This window comes from Anas platyrhynchos, chromosome 7 (assembly GCF_047663525.1).
Source record: "Anas platyrhynchos isolate ZD024472 breed Pekin duck chromosome 7, IASCAAS_PekinDuck_T2T, whole genome shotgun sequence".
Taxonomy (NCBI): Eukaryota; Metazoa; Chordata; class Aves; order Anseriformes; family Anatidae; genus Anas; species Anas platyrhynchos.
This window is the reverse complement of record NC_092593.1, coordinates 39,259,743-39,276,470: the sequence shown is the minus strand read 5'-3', so window position 1 is coordinate 39,276,470 and position 16,728 is coordinate 39,259,743. Positions and strand designations below refer to the sequence as shown.

The 16,728-nt window shown below is 40.3% G+C and overlaps 1 protein-coding gene across 5 annotated transcripts in view; it reads left to right on the top strand.

The window, feature by feature from the left end:
* SATB2 (SATB homeobox 2) overlaps positions 1–16,728 on the top strand; it is a 135,427-nt gene that overhangs the window by 12,637 nt on the left and 106,062 nt on the right. For all 5 annotated transcript variants that reach the window (XM_027461509.3, XM_072041355.1, XM_072041354.1 and 2 more), the window contains one exon: positions 10,187–10,363. In XM_027461509.3, coding sequence (XP_027317310.1) covers positions 10,187–10,363 — 177 coding nt within the window. The remainder of the gene's footprint in view (positions 1–10,186; positions 10,364–16,728) is intronic.

Here is a 16,728-nt window from a genome sequence, read left to right as displayed (position 1 = left end):
TTTTTTTTCCTTTTTTTTTTTTTTTAACTTGAGTTTGTTGCTCAAGCTCTGGATGGTAGACTTCATACAGGCTGCTGTGAGCAAGTGCGCAGTAAGTAGGCATATTGCTTGACAGTAAAACATTATCTGGGTGCCTGGGTTTGGCTTAATAATGAATGTAATGTTTTTGTCATTGGTTCAAGCCTTCCTGATTATATTAGTATGAACACAGTGTAATACTGACCTGCCAAATAGATGAGTTCAGAGAATGCCATGGACAGGTGGAAAATAGTGGAAAAATAAATAAATAAAATCCTCCTTCAAAATAAAGTGCTGTGCTACTTGACGGGGGAAGAAAAATGCTCGGATTTCTTCCGATTTTTTGCTTCTCCAAATCTGTGGACATGGGTGCCAGTAGAAGTACTAAATTTATTAGATTATTGCTAGCTGGGACAGACTCCTGGGTAACCCTTTAGCTGTCTCCCAAACTGTCTTTCACTGAAGCCCTACAGATGGAAAGGCCCTGTGCCAGGCAGCATGTGTAAGCCATGTTGCCCTTGAAATAGGACCTCATTGCAGGTGAAGGTCCAAGGATTAGGGAACCTGCCTCTCCATTTTCTCCAAAGCTGAGTCCCAGAGCTGCAAGCAGAAGTGTCCTTTCTGCTGTACATACGTGGAAAGAGATCCTCGCTGCAGCAGCCTTGGCTCCAGTCAGGTGCCATGCAGCTTCATAAATCAACATTTGGAGTGGCATCCGGAAATGAACTGGGAGCCAGTTCAGTCTTTGGAGAGCAGATGTAATCCGCTCTCTTTGGCTGACACCTCCGAGCAAGCACATGCCTTTGCACTAGCAGGAGTATTTGATTCTCCAGTGCAGCTCAGCGTACGCAGTGCTGTAGCAATTCAGCCTGTGAGCCCCAAAGCATGGATTGCTGGCTCTTAACCCGTGAATCCACACATAGTAGGTTGGCCTGACCAGGTCCTTTGCACTTTCTCCCCAAAATGTAGCATACTGGCTAAACAGAGTAAGTGTTCTGTGTGTACTTGAGAAAGGGAATGCACCTATTGATTCTCGTTCCTTGACCTTGTGACTTGATTGACAAAGATGTGGTATTTATTAAAAAACGGGAGGTTGATGTGACCTTCTGGCTGTTAGGTGTGCCAGGAGAATAATGTTTCAAATGGAAAGTTGTCAAATGTGTGATCTCTTCTTTCTGAAAACATGGAATGCTTCCTCCACAGCCCATTATCTTTAAAAAAGCTCTTTAAAAAAGGAGGAATTTGGGAATGCCGCTCAAAAAATGTTCTCTCTCCAGGGGTGTGGAGGATAAATTTGTAAGTAAAGGCTACTTAGCTGGTAACATGAAGGAGGATGATACAGTTTCTTCTTTTTCTTGCCAACGGGTGGTTCACAGAGGAATGGAGGTGAAGGAGAAAAGAGGTTGCTGGTGGGTCCCAGTGGAGGTCCCAAAGCAGGCTTGAGCGTGCTATGCAGCTCTTCTCCAGAAATAAAACCTCAAACCTGCTACGAAAGCTTTTCTATTACATTCCAGGGGACTTATCCCAGTACCAGGAGACTAGTTAATAGAACCTTCATTAAAATGCTTCTACTGGAAGATGTTTTTTTTTGCCTTAAAATTACATAATATGGTGTCATCTGCTAGCACCACCAAAGTTAAGGGCTTATTAGTGGTTCCAGTTTTCAGGGTTTAAAAATGTTGGTGATTAAAATTAATTCTGGGTGGAACTTGGCATAGAAAGTCTTAGCCCCTTAGGCAATTTTTGTTACGTAGTTGAGAGAAAAACAACAGAAAGCAGTCCCCCAAACCAAGAAACCCTCCTGAACCCTAAACTTGTTTTTAAGTTACAGAAACCAAAACCTAAAACTTATAGGAAATTAATGGCTTAAGATGATTTTAAAAAAAATATGCTAGTTTAATTTGAAAGAGTTTCCTTCACTGGTTTTGAGTGAAATGAGTATATTTTCCATTAGTTCATATTATAAAGTACTGCTGCAGGGTATTTTTTCTTCTTTTTAACTGGGAGACAGGTTGAAACAACTGAGCTCTTTTATTTAGGGAAAATGTAGCTATAGTGTCTTCATGGTTGCCTTTCGCTGTGAATTGGACAGCCTGTGTACAGATCCCAACACGGGCATGGGGCTGGTACTGGCACAAGTGTTTCTGCGTATCGGGGGGGCTGGCAGGGAAATGTTGCTTTCAGCTAGAATCACGGCAACAGTTGTTTGTGCCTTCTTCGGTCTCGGGCTCCTGTAAAACCGTATTTTGAGGTATGGGCTGTCGCTCTCCCTTGTCACTCGTTTAGGTGCCTTTGTTCTTCTGTTTAATTGCCTCTGCCTCCTGACTGCCTGCACACGGCTTTGCCTGGGCTAACCAGGTAGCAGCAGGGAGGCCGTGCTCAAAACTCAAGCGTCCACTCTCTTCCTTGCCCTTTAGACCCAAACAGTGTGACAGAGCTGGAGTTGAGGCTGAGTTAGGGTAACTAGTTGAGTAAAGGCAGTTAGTCACCAGGAACAGCTGAGCCACTGTCACTAACAAAATGCCTCGTCTCCCTTGAGTGCCACTTCTGTCCCAGACACGCAGCAGGAGGGGCTGCACTAGAGGTAAATATCCCATATCCCTCTTTCTTTCTCATTTCTTGTTAGTCTAAACACATGCTCTTAATACTGCTTTTCTTTTATATAGTTTTTTGAGAAACTCGAGTATTATCAAATCAAGTTATGAGATTCATAATATGTTTCTGTGGTGGAATAGTGGCCTGGAATATTTTGTGTTAAACAGTAAAGTTGTTATTTCAGCTAGGAGAAGGATTCTTTGGCTAGTTAAGCTGTCAGAAGCAGGGGACATCTGCAGAGATGTTAGTGACTTCTTTATAAAATTTTCTTAGAGCTGGGATGGTTGTGATGGTTGGGAGACTGAAGCCACAGAAAGGACTGGAAGCTGAAGAAGGATGTAAATAATATCTTGTGGTTTGCATTCACCATTGGCTAAAATATAATATGTAGAAATGCATTTCCTGCCTACAGATCTATTGAATATTTAAAGCCAGAAAAAATAACAGGGGAGGAGGAGAAAGATGTTGTCCTTAGTTTATTTCCTCTGGCCCTCCTAAGAAGAAAACTTCTACAATGTAATATTATTTAACATGATTTTTTGTTTGTTTCTTTGACAAACATTGTATTAAAATCATCTGTGGACTGAGCTCTTCTTTACCAAATTGCATCCTGGAACAAATTATTTGCAACAGGCTTATAAACCATTGAAGAGTAGGAGTTTAACAGCATCACATTACTGGTTGTGTACAAAATTAGATAGCTCATGTTTTGTCTAGAACACATTGGAGAGCAGAGGATTAGCAGAAAGTAAGGTTCTTGTTTCTAAACAATTTTTTTTTATTGTAACGAGGTGCTTGGTACTGTTTTTTTTTTTTGTTTGTTTGTTTGCTTGTTTTTTTTTGGGGGGGGTATAGGATTGTACAGTTGTGAAGATGCTGGTGCAGTCTCTGATATTTGATGTACAGATTTCCCACTGGCCTCCTGTCGCTGCGTACATACAGCTTTCTTCACATGTTTCCAAGTGGTTAGTGACAAACAACTGCAAAGTAATTCTTCCAGTCCCCAGTAAAAAAAAAAAATTTACAGTGGAAGAATGCCCAGCCTCATAATGAAACTGTTGTACGTTGGTGCTTGATGTGTAAAATGGTGAAACACAGTCCATTTACCCAAACCACACATTTATTGTAAGTAAGTTAAGTGCCAACAGCTTATATTCTGTCCAATTTAATTACATTTAAAATTTATGGGGTGGCTTGAAAGTGAACCCTAATGGACGTGACTAACCCTTGCTGAAACGTGTGACCTCTGTCTCATCTACCTCTTTGCTGAACTGCACAGGCACAGGCTGAACCCAGGATCTGCTTCAAGCCTGATCCTTCCTGAGTGTGAATAGTCAGATGTGTGTGTCAGTGTGGGAATGGGATGGTTCTGCCTACTCAGCCTGTCACTGTGTATCCTGGATCTAAAGGCCCTAATTGGACTCCATGGGATTTTCTGGGTAAGATCTCGCATTACCACCAGCTCGAGCTGTGCTGTGATTTAAATAAAAGTGGCGTTGACTTCAGAATGACAAAACTATTTTTTTGAGTACATGTTGGTTTCCTTCCTCTTGGAAAAAAATGGAATGCAGTTGATCTTTTCTCATTATAAATTTTTCTTTTCTCATTATATGCGGCTAGGCGAGTCTTGAATATATAACTCACGAATACTGACATACACACTAGATTTTAATCTCTGTAAGCTGTAAATCCTGAAGTGATTGCAGTTTTGAAGAATTGGCACCAGGAAGCTTCAATCTTTTTTTTTTTTTTTTTCTTTTTTTTCTTTTTTCTTGGTGTTGGTGGTCAGTTTTTCAGAATAGAAGCTCTGAATTTATGTTGTAGTAAGATATGATATGGACATTTTTTTTTGATCAGGTGTTTCTGAATTTGTTCAGGTGTTTCTGAATAACCCAAAGCTGTGAAAATTAATTTCTTTTGCCTCTTCAGTTAGAGGTGCGGGATGTGAGGAGGAGAACAGGTAAACCTCTCCGTGCCAGGTGGATGCTGCTTTCTCAATTTATGTTCATTTTTCCAATTCATTTAAAAGAAAGGGGAAGAGAGTTAAATACCAAATCAGTATATTTAAAGTCAGCTCTATTGTGGTGCAAACAGAAATAAATAAATCGATTGCTTTACTGCCCCCGCCTTTGTAGAGTGAAGTGCTCTCTCCTGAAGAAAAAACAGAAGCAGATTAGTTTTGAGGACTGTGTGTAGTTTGATTGCTTCCTGTGGTTATTCTCAGTTGTGTAAGCATGTTTTATTGTTAAACGTATGGAATCTTTATCCAGATAATTTCCTCAAGATGACCCACACTTTGCTAACCGAGCTGCAGAGCCTGTGTCGCAGGGCAAGGCTCTTATACTTTGAAGTCCAGCTGAGATTGCTAGTAACTCAGTATTTCGAAGGCATTCAGCACTGAGTCTCACTGCAGATCAAGTACAAACTTCAGATGCATTGGACAGTCAGAGATGGGGAACAATGTGCTTTTAGCAGGTAGATTAATTTTTTAGTCATCTTAGTGTCCTTTATGGTTTTGCTTTTTTTTTTTTTATTTTTTTTACACTGGATGTGGAGGTGTGTGTCCAAATAAACATTTGTGGATATTGCTTACCTTGTCTTAGTTTTGATTTTTTTTTCCTATTGAAAAGACTATCTCTGAGAATGACCCATACTACAGTCTCTGCTAGGGAAAATGTTTTCTGCACGCAGTAATGAAGAGTTTTCAGTAGTTTATGAATTTTTCAAATAAATGTCCTGGTTTCTAAACTCCCAACAATAGAAATTTGCTTTGTCTTTGAGAGAGATTGCACTGTGTGTATGTCTGTGTTCTGTTAAAAAAAAAAAAAAACACAACACAAAAACAACACAACAAAAAACAACAACAATAACAACAACAACCAAAAACCCAAAGCGCAACAGCAACAACAAAAACTTTATTTTCCATTTTCTTCATTTGATAAAAATCTCTCCACTCTAGAATGATTTCCTTTGGGTTTGACACCACCATTTGATCTCAGTTTTTAATAATTTTGGTGGGTTTCACTCCCAGAAGAAAACATGTTTGTGCTATGAAGTATTCCCACTAGAAATCTGGGAAGTCTTAAAACCTCATGTTACTCAGGGCTAAGAACTGGCTTCTTTATTAATTCCCTGCTAGACAACCCCTGTATAGTAAATCTTTCCATAACACTGTGCTGTTGAAATTAATCAAGCTGATGTTTGGAAATTGTTCAAATTAGATTAAATTAAATAACACCTAGATGGGGCTCAAAACTTGGGCTGATGAAAACTGATTTTAATCTAAAAAGACACAAATTTTATTGGTGCCTCTTCTCATTGGTTGATCCTCATACTTACTAGGACGAGCAAGCACTGCTTCTGATTGAATGGGCAGGAGAGCTGGGTGGCTGCAATCGTTTAACCTCCTCTGCAGCTTTCCACAGTGTCTTCTTTTTTGGTTTAGGTGCCAAGCGTGGGGTGACTGTGTGGTACTGGGTGATGTGTAGAAGTTGAGCGCTAATAACATCACATTTATTACTTGCTCTGAAGTGTGCACTGGACAAAGTATCATTTGAAAATGAGCAAAATTGCTAGTGCACTACTTGTTAAATATCTGTCCTGTCTTGTCTTTCTAGTTGGCTATTGGAAATTAACAGCTTCTGCTTGTAAATCTTGTAGCCTAAATTGTTTTCTGGGGGCTGCTTGTCTTCAGTTTGATAATACCTATAACGGGCTGCAAGCTTTTTTTTTAAATTAACGTTTTACACAGCAGATTGTCAGACTTTTCACTTCTTGAACAAAGTACCTGTTTCCTTTTTCCTTCATTTTTAAGAATGAATTACTCCCCAGTAAAATAAAACTATAGAGTGAAACCAGCAAGGAGGAGAAAATGTGCGTTTGGGCACAGGTCTCTTTAGTACATATTTAATTTCTTCTTGATTTCTCTGCCACTTAGAAGAGTCTCAGAAAAAAAAAAAAAAAAGGCAACTAAGTTTACAAAGCCTTCTCTGTACATTGTGTATTTTCAATGAAAGCAATAGCAGAGCTTAGCTTCCATCTCTGATCTGCTTTAAAAATATGTGTTATACGGAGGTACCAGTCACCACTCACCGTTCAGTTCTTCTGGGAATACTTTGTCCCTGTTCTCATCAGTGGAATACAGGGAATTCTTGCAGCGTGTAGATGTTTTTATAAAAGCCTTTACATGGATCTCGTTTTATGTTCCCTTAACTTTTTACATAGATGCTATCTATGTGTGGTCAAAGCACTGTCAGAAGCACTGAAAAAATGTTTATAAGCCAGCTAAATGAATTAACATCAAGGAGAAAAAGTCTTTTGGATAATTTATGATCATTATTAATGTTTTGTTTTCATTTCGGCATGGTGTTCCTCCTTTAAGGAAACAAAATGTTTCCTTTTTAGCCCTCAGATTACCCCTTGTTTTCTCCATGTGTGAAAATCAGTGCCGTATGTCATCCACCATGAATTATACCGCATTATTCACTGAAGCATCTCTCTAAAGCTGGGAGAGCAAAATGCACAGAAGTTCTGCGCCTTTTTTGTCTGTATGCATGGGAGAGGGAGGATGACTAGTTCTGGCTGATCAGGCATCAGGGAAAAGAGCTGAGGGGTTTCAGGATTTATGAGTAAATTTCCTTTTCTTACTGCATGCAAGACTTCACGCTGGATGCTTAGTATACTGCTCTCTGGGTATTGCTATAAATTGTTCATCTGGGATGCTGATGAGCACTGACTAACTTGAGTCCCTTGTCTGTAAGGGCCCTGTAGAGGTGCAATAGATGCATCTAGGAGCAAGGCATTATGCATGTTGGTGTGTAAAGAGATTGTTGGTTTTGGCTGCAGGTGTTTTTTCTTTTGATTGTAATGTACTGGAAGTATGGTAATTTATATCCAGATGACATCGGGAAACAGAAGTTGAAGGTAATGAATACATCAGAGATGTTATAGCTTAACTCTCTCAGTACAAAATAGAGGGAGAAGCAGAGAGAACTTTGGATTGAGATTTATTTGGAAGAAGTTGGATTACTATCACTTTTTAGTAAAGTAGTGGTATTAAGACTGCATATGCTACAGTGAGAGGCATCAGAATGTGTTAGCAGTGGCAGATGTGGTAACCTGCCCTTTGCTCTCTGTTTTCAAGGTACTCATAACAGCTTATTGTCAGTTACACTGGGTCATTGAGCTCAGAGATGTTTTTGAAAAAGCTGTTTCTGTAGCAGGGTTCCTGCAAGCATGGGCAGCAGGAAGGGGCCGTTTAGAAAATCATCACGGGCAAGGCTCCTGTGGGTCTGTCGTGGCATCCCTCCTATGGTACTGTGGACAAGGTCAATTCTAGCATTTGAGGTCCTGTTTGTATGGAGACAGTAACCAATGGGCATAATTTGTGCCAAGAATAGGTACAACCTCTGTGTTAAAAAGGTGGGAAGACTGTTCTGTGACAAGGAAAGCATGCAGCAAGAGCATAAAAGATCCAGTGGCATCCCTCTCATTAGTTTGCATTCACCCACGTATGCCGTCTTGCCAAAATGCAATTTACACAACTGATATCACAGCCGTAGCATTTGGCCAATTACCTTACTCTTTCTGTTGAGACATTAATAGCCTCATCAGAAGTGCTGTGACAGACTGTATGTTTGACAGGAGGGCAAGTTTGTCGCTTGTAGAGGTTAAGTTTCATTTGAAATAGTTAAATCATTTATGGACAAACAGAATTCATTTTTTAACCTTTGAAAGGAATAACAATTTTGTTGTTGACTTCAGTGAGAACAGGATCAGCCTTGCACTCTTTTCAGGAAAGCACCCAGAGATTTTTTTTTTACCTTATGTTCTTGACTGAGTACGTTAAGATTTGGCTGCTTGAATTTGCAAAATGCATCGGAATAGCCCAAAAGCAAGCACTAAAGAGGAAGCAGCATCAATATGATGCTGTAATATACCTACCCGTTGCTAAAGGATGTAACAGAGAACTAAAACCCATCAACTGGATATCCTGCTGGTGTGCAGTTCAAATCTCAGACAGCGAGCTACTCCATGGCAGCTAGGGCAAGCAAATGATCAACATGTATCTAAAATACATTTTTAGGATATCAAGTCTCTGCAAATTCAAGACAGGAGGATTCAAGTCCCTTAGCAGGTGCTACAGGTATGACTGTCTTTTTCAGGGCAGGGCAGCTCTTCTGAAGGAGTATTTAACTGCTGGTTTGTAGATACTTAAACTGCTAATAGTAGAAGATCTTGAAGATATTTAACTGACTTTGTACAGAAGGAGATAGGAAACGTGACTTTCTCCTCACTTTCCCTTAAAGAAGTGCCCAGTCCAGGAATACAGTGATTTGTATCTAGCCTTTTAAATACTTTCATAATAATTATTTTCATAGTTATTAGCTACTAGAAACGTTTCTAGTAGCTAATAGAACTAGAACTAGAAATGTTTCTAGTTCTTTATGAAGAACAGGAGCAAGAGGTAAACTTTCTGTCAGTACTGTGAGCACTAGATAGCACGTTTTGAAACTGCTTTAAGCTGAGATTTCTCTTTACCCCAGTATTTTGTAATTTATGTAGGGGCTAACAGATTGCATCAAATTAATGAATTTCTGTTATTGGGGGTAATGCCACACCCTACCTGCCCTATAGAGAGTGATGGAAACGGGTGTTCCAGCTCAGTAGGTGTTTTGCACATTCCTTCCTTGTGTCTTCCCTCCATGAATGCACTTAGAGTACTATAAGGCCATCTCCTGCAGATTGGCTTGTTTCTTTACTGTCTGTAGTACTGGATCCCTTTAAGTTTGTGCCCCACAATTTATTGCCATAGATGCCTTGATCCTGTAACCACAAAAGTAAGTTTACAATAAAACAGAACAAAATTGAATCCAGACCATCCCTTGTGTTTTCCACTTCTGTGGTTCCTCCTCATCCTTGATCCTCTTTCTAAGAGAGCTGTTCTCAGTCTCTTTGTGCATGCAGTGGGAAAACAGCCACTGGCCTCTTTGGGTCTGCCAGGCCATCAGCTACCAACACCAGAACATGATCCTGTTTCAGCAAAATCTAAGCAAGGTTGTTTTCTTTGCACAATGACATGGGTGGCCAAGGTCTGGAAAAGTGCAAATAAACTAACTCATCCTAGAAGTGCATCTGGTACTAACCTCTGTTGATATCTCCATGACATTCACTGCATCATAGAAAAGCAAGAGAGCAGTATTTGTGTGTCAGGTTTTCATATGGCCGAGTGTGGAGAAACTCTGACCTGCAAGAATAAGACATTGACGGAACTCTAGAAAACTTCTGCAATGTTGAAAAGGTCTCATTAGGAAATCTTGTTTGTCCTCATACTGACTGTGATTCTTTTCCTGAATTGTATTCTCTGGAGCTTCTAGTGTGGTTTTTAAATGAGTCAAGTGATGAGACTTAAGTATTCCCCTTGGAAAGAAAACAAAAGCTATCCCACGGGGAAGAAAGGCAGATATCCGCTTAAGATGAGCCTTCTAGGAGGTGTTTTAATTTAAAGCTTTAATCAGAGATGTATGACACATTTCTTGTTCCTCTCTTAATAACTTATTTTTTTTCCGCCTAGGTTTGATGATTCCAGTCTTTTGTGTGGTGGAGCAGTCAGACACCTCTCTTGAATATGATAATCGAGAAGAACATGCTGAGTTCGTTCTGGTTCGCAAAGATGTGCTCTTTAGCCAGCTGGTGGAGACAGCGCTCCTGGCTCTGGGGTATTCCCACAGCTCTGCAGCTCAGGCACAAGGTATTCAATAAAGTTCTTTTCCCCCTTCTTTGTACTGGCAGAAGAGAGCACCAGAGGTTGTTCAATACAAGGAGAAAACAAGAAATTTGGTGGCAAATCTTGAAATTGTTTTACTAAATTGTACTGATTGCTTAATCTTAAACTAGGTGTACAACAACCCCTACCTTGTTAGCCTGCCTAGAAAGCATTAGCTGGATCTTGCTGAAGTGTGAAATACGGTGATAATGATCAGTCAGCATATTTATGACACATTTGTTCTGTATCTCGAGCCAGGTTGCTGCTTCAAGGAAGTCAGCACAGAAGAGCTGGGTAGACCCTCTAGGTGTCCGGCTAGGTGGCATCTGGTATTTCTCTTTGTATCAGGGCCACTTAAAAAAGTGTATTATAATGTTTCATTTTTTAAAATGATATAATGTATATAATGGTGTTATACATGTATATAGTGGTGTATTTATGGCCAATAGCTGTAGTATTAAATGTGCAGACTCATTTCTCTGTTTCTGCTTACCTGCTATACTGCTGCAAGGTCCTTTGCAAAGCCCTACAGTCCCTTTCATTTAGAGAAGATTCTCCAGAAGTGGTGAAATCTTAAAATAAAAAAAGCTTTCCTCTTTATACCCAAATTATCAGCATGCAGAAAACAAACCCCAAACCCTGATCTTGAGGGAAACAGGCAGGAGGTGGTGGGTTAGGAGAAATCTTTCCAAAAAGAACTTTGCATTTCTAGAGACTTTCTTATCCTAAGCAGATTATTTAATTGCTTTTTCTTTTTGATGAGAAAACTGTAACTTTCATCTTCATGTCATCAATAGAACCTGTGTGTGTTTAGAATAGTTCAGTAGTAGCTTTGCCTGGGGATAAGGATTTTAACTGTTGATTTTAGTCATTTTGTATAGCTAGGAATTTGAACGTGCAAACAGAGTGAGCAGTGGTTGTGTTGAATCCAGGAGTTCCAGGCAGTAGTTAATAGCACAGCACTCCTTGTACAAACTTCTTTCCAAGCAGGGTGATAATGATTCATTTCCTCTGTCAGCCTTTCTGCTCTGTGAGAGAGGCTCAGGATCTGCTTACAGGCAGAGCTCATGCACAGCGCCAATGTGCTAATTTGCACAATACGGTACTAAACGCTATATGAGAAGGTAGTTCCATTTTTTAATAGGAAACATTTCATGTCATTTTAGGGATAATTTTTTTTTATTTTTCATTTTTTATTTTTGAATGTAAAAGGTCAGCGTTTCCCACTGTTTTCATCCTGGTGAGCCAGTTTCCTGTTTGACAGCGCTATCCATCTCAGTTAGCACAGTTGCTCAACATGTTGTGGGCTAACATGTGGAACACGCTGCATTCGGTGGCCAAGATTTGTATCTTGGCATTTACAAAGGGGAGTGGGCTTTGGAAGAAACCTGCTCCAGGAAGGCATGCCACTCAGTGCAGTGATCCACACTGGCTGAGCATCTCACTTGGGGAACCTTGCTTTTGCAGCATCTCTCTGTGGTGAGAATACCAAAGAGTAGAGACAGATTGACTCACAAAGGGAATTAGTCACTGTGCGGGGAGGAAACGGCCGCTGCGTTTTTAAACTACAGGCTTTGACAGTCATCAGGCTCGGATACTAATCTGTCACTTGGTGTGTTGCTCAAATAACTCATCTAGAAAATAAAAGTTGAACCTCTAATTGAAACAATTAATCTAAAAGACAATGCCATTTTTGTCTTTAAGGAAGCAATTACCTTCCACTAGAAAACATCAAATGTTATAATATTTAGAAAGGACAGAAAATACCTCAGAGGTCTGTCAGCTACCAAATCTCTTACATGGTCAGAGTATTTACATTCACACTGAAGGACTAGTTCTCCAAAGTCTATTATACATCCTGCACAAATACTGTAGGGCATGCTGGTTATAACATCTGAAGCCGAAGTGTGCAGCATGTTCTGTAATAGCTTATTCCTGTGCTAGCTGTCAGCAGGCTGAGATGAGGTCCAGGCAGAGACAGAGTGCTAATAGGTCTCTGAGATTGTTTAGTCTCATGTGAAAATTTATAAAATATTGGGCTATAATCTGTCAACCAGTGTTGACTGAAGCATGCTGCCAAATCGTTGATAAAAGGATTTATCTGGGAACAAAATTTTTTGGTATTAAAAAGGGGGAAAAATATAAGGCTATTTGCTCTGTTCATTCTGGTTATAGGAAGAGTCTGCTTCTGTTCTAGTGCTTGGGATTGATTTCATTTGGCAATATACATTGATAAACAGCCACTTAGTTCTTCTCTATGCTTTATGATCAGCTGAATTACAGGATCTGCATGAGAAGCTGAAGATCTTCAGGTGCATTTCTCAAAACGGTAAAGCTTTGAGCAGCACAGTCTGCAGAGTATTGGCATGAGTAGGTGTCCTCGTTTTCTCTAGGGACAAAGTAAATGTGAGCATGTCAAACCTTTTTGTTTTGTAAAGGCTGTTTAGGCAGTAATGTAGTGTGTAATAGTTGCCACCTTTTGAGTTAGAAAAATGTGTAATTTTTTCCTTCCTCTTGCTTTGGCTGACTGTCAGAGAGGAGTACCAGTGTTCACTTCATCTCATGGGAAACTTTTTGAGTTTGCATGCTCCCTTTTGAACAGGGTCTCCAGTGTCAGATAAGAGCTACTTGTAGGGGGAAAACAGAATTGTAGCAGCGCGAAAACTGCTGTGCAATTTCACATCACCCTTGCTGCAGTTCACCATGGCACTTGCATAGACCTGCTGAGTTTCAATCAAGTGGTGTGTTACTTGTCCCATCTCACACCCACCAGCTGTACAGCAGAGTCTGGGGGCCAGAAAGAAAATGTGGCACGGGGGCAGCTGGGGGAGGGTATGTGCCCCAGGGGTTCTGCTGTGGGGCTGCCTGCCTGTGTAGCAGCCTAAAGCTGTGGAGCTCCCCAGGGAGGTGGTGCCGTGGCTGGGCATTCAACCTGCACCCTGCACACACAGCTGGTACCTGGCCTGGATCACCCACTGGCTCACGGTCACTTGGCTTGTCATGCCTAATTGTCTGTTCTGGTCATTAGGTAAATTGGGGGAGTCTTGAGACAAATCTATAGTGGGAGATGGACGTGAATGTGGCCTCATGTCTCAGTGGAAGAAGCTCTTTATTCCCATACAATTTGGGCAGGACACAATTGATACACCAACAGCTGGTTGCAAACATTTTTTGTTGATGGTGGCAAGTGCAGAGACTTTTCCAGCGAACACTAGCCTCGTGAAACTTCCCTTTTCTGACAGGAGCTGTGAAAATTCTTCTGGAACAGAATGGGAATTCGTTAACAGCTTGGCATTGGGGTGTGAAAGTTGGTGGTGTGAATGGCAACAAAGGTTTAATAAACATTTATGTATTTTTCTTCCATCACTTGAGTCTACATCTGACACTAGGGAATGAGTGACGTGTGACTTCCAGAGAGGAAAAGAGTCATGCTTTAAAAGGGCACCTGGCACCTGTTTCATGTGTAATTTAATAATTTTTATTTTATTTTATTTTATTTTATTTTATTTTATTTTATTTTATTTTATTTTATTTTATTTTATTTTATTTTATTTTATTTTATTTTATTTTATTTTATTTTATTTTATTTTATTTTATTTTATTTTATTTTATTTTATTTTATTTTATTTTATTTTATTTATTTCATTTCATTTCATTTTATTTTATTTTATGGTCAGGGTACTCTAAATGGGCTGTGCAAGAGGGGACAAATGGTAGGGACCAAGTACTGTGACCCAAGTAATATGAAAGTAGCTGCAACTGGAGTACTTTGTGTGCAGTCTTGCCGCTTTGGGACCTGCTTTGAAAGCTGACTCCCTCCCTGCTATGGGGTGGAGGAAGAGCAGTGCTAATTTGACACATTTGGCAAATTCTATCAATTTATTAGAATCCATATGAAAAAGAAAATAGCGGGGTTTCTTGTGGGTGTATGTATATATATATATATGTATGTATATTTTTTACTGATTCCTTGCTAGCTGTTGTAAGTGTACACAGAACTGGTGCATGTTTTCTACAAAGCCTCACAAAGGTGAATGGGTCATCAAAACAGGCTTAGCCTTCTCCAAGGTGCTTTTGCTGGACAGGGCAGTGTGGAGTGCCTGCCCTGTTTGCTGTTTGCAGGCTTGTGTTTTTGTGGGTAGCTTTAGCTGGGCATTGGTGAGACAGTTGCCTGGGATGCACATCTTGAATGTTGCTGCAGTGTGATGTTACTGGCTGGGATCTACTTCTCAGGAGCAAAGCACTTTGACAAGGACCTGGCTGAGCAGGGGCTGGGAAGAGAGGCCACCACAAGGAGAGGGGTGTACAAAAAAGTGAAATGGTGCTGGGATGCCAAGTGGAGCAGAAAGGACGGGTGAGAAAACAGCTGAGGGGAGTTAACACAGAGCAAGAGAAATATTAGATCTTTCCCATCTCTGTCACTGCAGAGGTTGCCAACCCTTGCTTCTTAAGCAATGTATCACCACGAGCAGAGCTGCTGCAAGAGGCAGTGCCTTGTGTTAATGCCTTGGAGGCCTTTCTTCATGATGCCCCCTTTCTTCTAGTGCTGCACACTGCCTGAAAACGGAGAAGCCTGGGGGCTGTACAGAGCTATGCAGAGTGGCAGTAGCTGAACACGTAGAAGGGTGATGCTATGTGGGGGTCATGACTTGGCAAGCTGAGGTCAGGCAGCATCAGCCCTATCAGCCCTGCACAGCCAAGTAGGAAAGGGTAGAATTTGGTTGATGCTGGGTAGTGCCTGGCCAGAGCAGCTGATGGGGTGCCTTGGCCCTGATGTTGTGCGCCCCAGAGTTGTATCTTAGGACCAACTAACATTCTCCTGCTGCCTCACCTCTGAGGCTTTGTTGTTGTTTGCAGCTATGGGAAGTTTTAAAACAGACTTGGCTAGAAGAGTTTGGTGCTGCTTCTGCAGCATGCTCTGCTCTGGAACATGAACGTGAGCACTCCTTGCAGTGTGCTGCAGCGAGAGAGAAATGAGAGGAAACATGGGGTCATGTTTCTTCCTGTAAATAACGTGCAATAAATTACAAGGATGCTATTATTCAGGGTCTTCTGACTCCTTAGCCAAGTGTCCAGTGCCATTTGTATGTCTGAGCCAATGCTCCCTGTCCATGGGACCAAACACCTTCTAGTCAATATTATACTGGCTTTAATTAGTAGAAGAGACATTGATGACATGGTGACTTAAGTAACAAGGGAATGTGATGATCAACAAATCAAATGTTGGGTCATTTCCTAGCTCTATCACTTTAACACAACTTTTTGTTTTTCATTTGTGTAGAGATAGCATACTGGTCTCACTTAACAGCTGTCGGTCATGTAGACTTGATGTATTTCTCTCCACTCAGACTCTTTTGCTGCAGAACATGATCATCCTTCTAAACTGATGAAAACAACCCAGCTCACTTCAGAACTCTTTTCACCATAACAGTCTTACTCCATTTTTAATTAACAGCTCTTTACATTTAGTAATCCCCTGTTGCTGACCTTGCTTCTGTTTGGGGCACTTACAGGTAAACTCTTCTTTCTCCTTTCCAGCTTTGGTGGTAAAATTATGAAGGGCCCAAATCAAATCATTTAAGAGTAGTAAGCATGGGGGCTACAGTTCTAACGTACGTCTTGCAGTAAACTCAGACATTAAATTTAATGACAACTTTGTCTGGGATTGCTAAGCAGACTGGATTTCTTGCAGTGATACTCAGCCATCCATATCGGAGCACTCCTTGTAAAAGCAGCTCCTTGAATTGTACATTGCTGGAGTTGTATCCTTTGTCTTTCTCCCTGATGTTTAAAGAAAGTGAGCTGAGTACTGCTCAAATATTTATTTCCCTCCCTGTATACAGACATTTACCAGCAAATCACTGTTCTGTCTACCCTACAAAACTTGATGACAAATATGAATGAAACTCAATTACAGGAACCTGAAGAGAAAGTCAGAATTTAATGAGAATGCTGAAAACCTTTTCTTGCTTTGTTTTTTGATAGGTGTTTGAGTACGTAATGGACACAGGGTTTGAAAGGCACTTGTTAAAGGTTCAGCATCTTCTGCCTTTTCAGTAACAGCCCAAGAGTTGTCTCTAAATGTTCCTTGGAACTCTTAAGAAATCTTAAGTAATATATTAAAGAAGAGAGAGAGGTTGAGGCTGCATATATTTAAGGTTTACTAAAACTAAGGTGAATTTTTTGTGGAAAAGTTGACCTACGAAGAAATGTTAGGATGTCATAATCAGATGTATAATAAACTGAGTAAAACATAAAGTAAAACATTTCATGTTTTACTTTTATATAAAGAAATGAAATAGGTATTATATTTGTAATTTATATCTACAATATGAATACATATATAATAT